The following is a 9,094-nucleotide window of genomic DNA, read 5'->3' as shown; positions in this document are numbered from 1 at the left end:
AATCAAACTAGTTTCTTGAAAAACTATAGAACATTGTCTAAAATCATTTCGCTTTGCCCTTTCCCTTTGGAATATCCTTCCCTTTGACCTTTGCCTTAAAACTTGCATTATCCTTTGATTTCTTCCCCTTTTTCAACACTTCATCACCAGTTATATAACTACCAATTTCTTTCCTCCTAGCATGAATAAACAAACTCACAACAAGATCATCTCTATATACTGCTACCAAATCAGACATCTTAGCTGGAATGTCATCAATTTTTCCACGAATGAAAAATTCAGCAAATTTGATGACAAACACTCCATAGTCACTGCAATAAAACCAAAAAAAAATTAATTCAAGTAAAAAAACCAGTTTCTATGCAAACAAATACGATTCATCGTACAAAACCAAACTCAACTTATCACTATCATCATGAAACGAAACATCGTCTTTCTTCAAAGCACTCTTAACAGTGCTATCAACCACACCCTTAAGAAAATCAGGATCGATAAACATATTTTCAAAATTCAAAGTGTCCTTTTCCTCCTACAAAATTGAAGAAAAAATATTTAGAACAAACAATAACATTCAAACAATGCAAAACATAAATGTGAAAAAGCTTGTACCTCAGCTTGAACAATATGAACGGACAACTGTAACCCACCACCATCATCCGATATATCCTGATAGTATGCCTGAACCATAAATTAATTGAAACAATATTTTTAACATAAATATAGAAACTGGTTTCCTACAGAAAAAACACAGAAACACAGACATAAACAAAGACCAGAAACCAGTTCCTACAGAAACCTGTTTACACTAACAGTCAAAAATCATAACATAACACATCCAATGCAGAAAATAAATTAAACAAGATGATGAAAAAATATAAAAAAAACCAAAAACAACATAAATAAAGAAACTGGTTTCTTACAAAAAAACACAAAACAGAGACCTAAACCCAGACCAAAAACCAGTGCCAATAAACAGAAAAACCGTATCTCAACCAAACCCAAAACAGAAACCTGTTTCAAACAACTGTGGACAATAATATAATAACACATTCAATACAGAAACTAGTTTCAACAATATCATAAAAAAACTATAATAAAACCATAAACAACAAACCTGTAATCAAAAAACACTAAACAAAGAAACTAGTTACCTCTCTTATAGGGGATGAAAAAAATTCAGAGTCCTTAGAACTTCCATCATTCTCCTTCTTCTTCAATCCATTGATAATTTCTGCTAATTTAGCAAACTCACTCAAAAACTCAATCCTCAAGCTGGAAATACCATCCTTAATTTGTTGTTGGCACTCTTTGATAGAAGTAATTTCAACACAAATCTGGTCCAACTTTCCATGAGATACCTGAATAGTATACATAAAAAAACATGAACATAACTAATGATAAACATACACAAAAGAAATGCAAACAGAAACTGGTTTTTAATACCTTGACCTCATCATTTACTTCATCAAAAGACACAGCGCCACCAATCCTCTTTGGAACATATTTAGGATGAAACTTGAATTTAGAAAAAAGACTTTGAGATTTTTCACCACTCAAAGCAACAAAATCCTTTACAGCAATCTGGAAATATAAAAACACAAAACAATTTAAAAAAATCAAAGAAAAATAAAACAAACAATAACCAAAAAATAAAATTTGAAAAAAAAAATTACCTTCGGATTGTTGAACACACCCTGAATCAACTCACTAAACTCCATTGTAGGGCTATTCTCCCAATTCAGAACGTGAGGAATCTTGTTGCTGATTCTTTTGCAAAATCGAGGAGACAAAGACGGGATAATCTCGTACAACCAAATAAGAAATGCAATAGGAAAGCCTTTAAGCTTGTAACCCTTCTTAATCATCTTCTTCTTAGCAAGCTGTTCAAAGGTGTTGTTCCCATCTTTTAATGCAATCTTCAAGTGATGAAAAGTCTTTTCCCACAATAATTTTCCCCATCCAAACCGATTAAAAACTTCAATGTAATCATCCCCATTAACCATAGCAAATATGAAGTTGTCAATCTTTTTCCCTTGGGGATAACCATACAAATAACCAGCAAAGAAGTATAAAAGGGCTATCTTCACATAATCTTCGTCATCTTTCAATGCACCACTGAAGAAAACACTAGCAACTTCCTTCACCGTAAGCTTCTCAGTAAGCCCATGCATGCAAAAAATACCCTCCTTGTAAGCAAGCAACTTCTTTGATTTGAAGAGATCAACATCATAGGATTTAGTACAATCCAAACCGGTTATTATGGAAAACTCTTCAATTCCGAAACAAACAGCCTTGTCTCCCAGTTTGAACCAAAGCTCGACATCAGCTCTTTCGGTGTGAATCTGCCGCAAAAGAACGAGATGAATCAGCTGTAGCTGATAGTTAAAGTTGCTCACATCAAGAAAATTCCCAAATGGAAACTTGCGAAACAACTCCTTCTGATCATCTGACAGGTTCTCATTGTTATCATCAATGACATTATAAGGATTGTAGAGTTGAGGTTTCCCAGCAAACCTCTTCTTATCATCAATTTTAAAATAATATTCCTGTGAGAGAAAAAACAACATAAACAATCGAAATTAAAAATACACAAAGAAAAAAAAAAAAAAATCAAAAACTGGTTACCCACCACAAAGATAAAAACTAAAAACTGAAAATAAAAACATATATATTATAAAAAATAGATTCAAAATAAAACTGTAAATAGAAAACCTGAAACATGCAAAATAACAAATTGAAAAACCGGTTTCTTAAAAAAATAAAAATTACCAAAGGACCGTCAACAGAAGGAGCCTCGCCCTTCTTCTTGCCAAGCGATTTGGAAACCGGTTTCTTCTTGACTTTCTTGGCAACATTAACAAGCTTCGGATCATCAACAACACTAGGTTCACAAATTTTATCCTAAAAAAACATAAAACACAATACAGTTAAATGAAAATTAAAAAAAAAAAACAAAACTATTAAATTAAACAAAACAACCAAAAAATATATATATAAAAAAAGAAGACATACCAAATTAGAATGGTCCACCACATCTAGGGGTGGGCATCATCCAATCCAATCCAATTGAACCGAATCGATCCAATCCAATCCAATTACAAAAAATTGGATATCCAATTACAATTGGATTGGATTGGATGCTAAAAGTTGGATTCTAATTGGATTGGATCGGTTATTGGATGTCAATCTCAAAATCCAATTAAAAACCGATCCAATCCAATTACATTTATATATATTAAAAAAATTATTTATATAATAAAAAATATTGAAAAATATAATAAATATTTATTATATTTTTATTAGATTTTTTTTTGTATGTTGAATTTGTAACACTTGATTGTTTAGTATATTTATTTTCATAACATTATTCTATTTTATTACTTAGAAATGTTGTTGTTTTAATTATTTAAAACTTTTAGCTACAATACACTTGTAAGAATAGTATGTTTATGAAGTATTAAACTTAAATAAAAAGTGATACTTAGTTTTTATGTATTTTTCTTCATATTTTTAAGTTAATATTGAAATTTAGGTGTGTAATTGGATATTCAATTAAAAAAACCGATCCAATCCAATTAGTAATTGGATTGGATTGGATTGGATTGGATTTTGAGGTCTAATTGGATTGGATCGGATGATGATTTTTCAAATCCAATTACTAATTGGATTGGATCGGGTGAGGAAAAAAAGGTTGGATTGGATCGGATGCCCACCCCTATTAGATTTTCTTTTCTTTGACGCACTAGCGTCATCACTAACAACTTTTCTTTTTTTACTTGAAACAGGTTTTGCCACAACTTTCTCAGTTTGAAAATCATCATCACTCGCTGCTGGAAGGACATTAGTATCCTTCTTACTAACTTTTTTAGAACGGTGTTTCTGAGAAACATGATCAACAACATCGGCTTTAGCCTCTTGATTATCATCCTGAAAAAATAAACAAAATAAACATAAACAAAACAGAACAAATAAAAAAAACACAAACAAACAAAAAAAAAACCAGTTTTACATAACATATTAAAATCCAAAAACAAACATATAAAGGATGAAAAACAATTTTCGAGGAACAAATACTTGGAAAATTTAAACACAATAAAAATACCAAACCACAATGAAACATAAAATAAATTCGAAACCGGATTCAGTTAAATTTAATACTTACTTTATTTTTCCGTGGAGATCTTCTTAATCCTGGAGCTTTCAAAGGTTCCACAACAAGATCACCCTTAAATAAAACAACATAACATCAGTGTCATAAAAAAAAAAAAATTAAAACCAGTTTAGTAATAACCCAAAAAGAAAACATATACAATTAATAAAAACTAGTTTCAATACAAAACATAAAACATACTTTAGCTTTGCGTGAATCTTTTTTGGGTCGCCCTTTAGCCTTCGTAGAAGGCTCAACCTTTTGAACAATGGATGGGACTTTAGCATCTGATTCACTCTCCATCTGATAAAAACAAACCACAAAATAAACATTAGACACAAAACAACAAAAACAATCATGATAATTAACATGAAAACCAGTTTCATACAAACTAACAGTAACACACCTCAACCTTAACCTTAAAACCACCCACACACCAAAAATCACAGAGCGCACAAATAACACAAATCAATCTGTAGAAACTAGTTTTTGACATGTTTCCAAAATAGGTATGATCAAATAGGTTTCCAAAAAGGTATGATAAAGTTGAAAAAACAAATTTTCAATATGTGCATTACTTTGCAACCTGAACATTAAAACACCTCACAAACCAAAAATCTGAGGATCCCAAACAACACCTGCATCAATTCTAACTAATATAGAAACTGTAATCTTAGAAACTGGTTTTTAATTGATTCCAAATTAGGTATAGGATAAGCCCAAACAACACCTGATTAGAAACTGTGATCTTTATATAGAAACAGGTTTTCCAATGACAATTTTTAAAATCACAGAACGCACAAATAACACAAATTAATCTCGAGAAACTGTTTTTGAAGAATGATTATTATTCTTTGAAGAAAGATTCATTAAGCAAGACAATTTTAACTAATGCCATTTTCTTTCCCTATTGCTTAGAACATTATCTTCATAATGTTGACCAAATATTAAAACATCAATCATTTCACCAAATAAAAGGCAAATTTTAAAGATGTCTAAGGAAAGAGAATAGATACCACAACATTAATGCAATATTATTCTTAATAATGTAAATTAGTATAACACTAAATTACACTATACTCATACACTACACTCATAACCAGAGTTTGATAAACATGTTTCGGTTCTAACTTGCTTTTATAAGCAGTGCTTGTTAAAGATTTGAAGGTTCCCTCTGGTTACCAAAGGATCAAAGTCACTGGACAGGCTCATGGATCTCTTGTTGATTTAAATGACAGGACAGTTAAACCGAAACCCAGAAACCCATAGCTTTTCACATAATGATCAAAACACAGAAACCCATTTTCAAAATAACCCATAATGTCGGCTTAAATCGAAAAAGAAACCAACAAAATTTTGAAATCAAAATTTCAAAAAATACACAACAACAAACACTGTTCACTTCGGTGTTATCATTTTTAAAAAAGAAGATCAACTAAAAACTAAAAAAAACTAAAATGGTAATCAGCAAAGAGCAAAATAAAAAAAGAAAAAAGAAGCTCCATGAACAACCAAAAAAACTTCAATAAACACTTAAATCAAAATGAAAAAAAAACCCTAAAATCTGTAAAATTATAAAATGGAAAGAAAAAAATCAATACCTTAAAGATAAACTGATCAATGCAAATTCCAAGTTGTATAAGGCGCAATGTCGTCCCCCTCGTCCCAAAATTGCTAGCCAAAAAGCAAAAAAAAAAAAAAATGCAGAAGCAGAGAAGAAAACGAAGAAGAACAGAGGAGAGAGGGAAATGAGAGGGAGATAGTTAATATAATAGGCGGTTTAGTATTTATAGGGATTACTTGAAAACTGAAAAAGTAAGTTAAATTGGGGAAGCAACCATCAAATCAACATGAATACATGCAAAAATCCCTCTACAAATAAACGGTTATCTTCCAAAAAAACTGAACCAAAATTTAAACACCTAAAATTACTAAAATAACCTAAATAGAATACAATACACACAATATGAGCTTTTGGCAAAATTGTTCCAGCCGTATGGGCTTTGAAATCCCATAAACTGTTGCCAAAGTTTTAAAAAGCCATATAAATGGGTCCATAGTTAAATATGCCATATTTATCATAAAAGGTTTAAAAAAAACCATATACCACGTAAATTCTACTTTTTAATATTGTACTAATTTTGCCTCTGCCACTTTAAGATACCCTCCATGTGACTTCTTTATGTCAGAATATTTTGGGTACAGCACGTATAAAAAGAGGTATGTTTCAATTAAATATAAATTAGAAATAAATTTGATTAATTGATAAATAAAAGATATATTTTTTAATTTATCCCAAAATTTTACAAAAGTCAATATTTTTATAGATTAAACTTTTTTTTTACAAAATACTGACATAGTTGTTTTACATTATTTTTACAACTACATTATACTATATTACTTTCGTCTTGTTGCTTTTACATGTTGCTTTAAGAGTTTCGTAAAATTGTAATTTTAAAAAATTGTAAAAAAGTAATAAAAAGTTAGTAAGAAAAGTACGACTTTAGGTATTTTGTATAAAATTACTTGTTTTCAAACTTTAAAATAATTGGGACCAAAAGAATTTAGTAGCAATCAATACTTTGGTAAATTCCAATTGTTATTATTCTTTTGATTTTGTTACTGTTTTAGAAATTTCATTGACAATTTAAATCGAATTGAATAATTTTTTTAGTATCATATATTAAAGTAGATATTACACTATATATAAAAAAATTATAAGAGTTTACTTTTTTATGGCATAAATAAATAATGCTAAGGGGTTATAAATTTTTTTTTTATTTTTTTAAATTTATATGGGCTTTTTTTATGCCATATTTTTGTAAAAAAAAAGATAGAAATCTCATATTTGTAAATAATAATAAGTTTAGCCAGAAAAATTGCCGATACCGAAAAGTCGCTGAAAAAGTCACTGGTGCCGGAGAAGTCACCGAAAAAGTCACGGGTACTGAAAAAGTCACCGAAATAGTTAGTGCCACCGAAAAAGTCACCAAAAAAGTTACTGTTACTGAAAAAGTCACTGAAAAAGTCATCGTCACCGAAAAAAGTCACTGAAAAAGTCACAATAAGTAGGTGTCTCAAATATAAATAAAAATAGAACCGGTTCTATAATATAATGAATGAAAATAAATAACACAAAATAAGTCAAACCGATTGTAATTGAAATATAACCGGTTCTGTAACATAATGAATGAAAATAAATAAAACAAAATAACTCAAACTAATTATAATTAAATTAGAACCAGTTCTATAACAATATTATAATGAATAAAAACAAATAACACGAAATAACTCAAACCGGTTATAACAAAAATAGAATGGTTATACAACATAATGAATGAGTATTTTTGAAGTAGATATGATATGAGTGTAATGATTTGGTGGGTTGGAGCATGTTGAATGGATGTTTTTGTTTGAGCTATTTTATTTAACTGGTTTTTGTGTGTAAATTTTTATCTTAGTTGCTTTACGGAACCAGTTTTTTTGTCTTAAATTTTTAACTAGTTGATAAATATAACCAGTTTCTTTATATTATATTTGAGTTATTGTGTGTTATTATTTGTGTTTATTTATCTTCTTATGGAGCTGGTTCTTTTTATATTTATACCTCAATATTTTTTGAAATTGATCTCTATTTTTTTTAAAAAAAAAATTATAATCGGTTTTATGAGGTTTTTTTATTGTAGAACTAGTTTTTTTTTTTTTTTTTTTTTTTTTTCTAATTTATGTTTCAGCGTTTTTGGAACTGATTTCCCCTTCATTTTTTTAATTGTAATTGGTTTGAATTATTGTGTGTTGTTTGTTTGTATTCATTATATTATATAACCGGTTTTGAGTTATTTTGTGTTATTAGTTTTTATTCATTATAACATTGTTATAGAACTGGTTTTATTTTAATTATAACTCATTTGAGTTATTTGTTATTTATTATGTTATAGAACTAGTTATATTTCAATTATAACCAGTTTGAGTTATTAGTTTTTATTCATAGAACCAGTTATATTTTAAGTAATATCTGAGATATTTACTTCTGGTGACTTCTCCAATGACCTTTCCAGCAACGATGACTTTTTTGGCGACGATAATTTTTTTCGGTTATAACTAAAATATATAACATAATGAATGAGTATTTTTGAGGTAGATATGGTATTAGTGTAATCATTTGGTTGGTGGGAGCATGTTGAATGGATATTTTTGTTTGAACTATTTTATTTAACTGGTTTTTGTGTGTGAGTTTTTATCTTAGTTGTTTTACGGAACCAGTTATTTGTTTTAAATTTTTAACTAGTTGATAAATATAACCGGGTTTTTTATATTATATTTGAGTTATTGTTATTTATGTTTATATATTTTGTTATGGAATTGGTTCTTTACATATTTATGTCTTAATATTTTTTGAAATTGATCTCTATTTTATTTTTTTAAATATTATAATCGGTTTTATGAGATATTATGTGTTATGAGATTTTTTTATTGTAGAACTGGTTTTGTTATTAATTTATGTTTCAGTGTTTCAGGAACTGATTGCTCATTTATTTTTTTAATTGTAATCAGCTTGAATTATTGTGTGCTACTTGTTTGTATTGATTATGTTATATAACCGGTTCTATTTTAGTTATGACTGATTTTGAGTTATTTTGTGTTATTGATTTTTATTCATTATAACATTGTTATAGAACTGATTCTATTTTTTAATTATAACAGGTTTGAGTTATGTTATGTTGTTTATTTTTATTTATTATGTTACAAAACCGGTTATATTTCAATTATAATCAGTTTGAGTTATTAGTTTTTATTCATAAAAACGGTTATATTTATATCTGAGACATTTACTTCTGGTGATTTTTCCAGTGACTTTTCCGATGACGGTGACTTTTCAGCGACTAGTCTGGCGATGATGGCTTTTTCGGCGACTTTTTCGGCGACACTAACTTTCCGGTGACT

General features: G+C 28.8%; 1 protein-coding gene across 1 annotated transcript; it reads right to left on the bottom strand.

The window, feature by feature from the left end:
- Positions 1 to 43: 43 nt before the first annotated feature.
- On the bottom strand, positions 44 to 3,375 carry LOC133035927 (uncharacterized). Its single transcript, XM_061112370.1, has 6 exons — positions 1,674 to 3,375; positions 1,444 to 1,581; positions 1,152 to 1,358; positions 610 to 678; positions 369 to 529; positions 44 to 311 (listed from the first exon to the last, which is right to left on the bottom strand). Exons 1-6 carry the CDS (start codon positions 2,565 to 2,567, stop codon positions 44 to 46), a joined length of 1,737 nt encoding a protein of 578 aa, XP_060968353.1. The 5' UTR covers positions 2,568 to 3,375.
- Positions 3,376 to 9,094: the final 5,719 nt, after the last annotated feature.

This window comes from Cannabis sativa, chromosome 3, assembly GCF_029168945.1.
Source record: "Cannabis sativa cultivar Pink pepper isolate KNU-18-1 chromosome 3, ASM2916894v1, whole genome shotgun sequence".
NCBI classification, from domain to species: Eukaryota; Viridiplantae; Streptophyta; class Magnoliopsida; order Rosales; family Cannabaceae; genus Cannabis; species Cannabis sativa.
This window is presented reverse-complemented; position numbering and strand designations above follow the sequence as displayed.

Excerpts from the sequence above, each read along its gene's own strand:
- LOC133035927 (XM_061112370.1), bottom strand. The coding sequence starts at position 2,567 with ATGTTGTTTTTTCTCTCACAGGAATATTATTTTAAAATTGATGATAAG. Across the intron at positions 679-1,151 it reads TTTCATCCCCTATAAGAGAG|GCATACTATCAGGATATATC; the intron begins GTAACTAGTTTC and ends TTTATGGTTCAG. Across the intron at positions 530-609 it reads TTCATATTGTTCAAGCTGAG|GAGGAAAAGGACACTTTGAA; the intron begins GTACAAGCTTTT and ends TCAATTTTGTAG.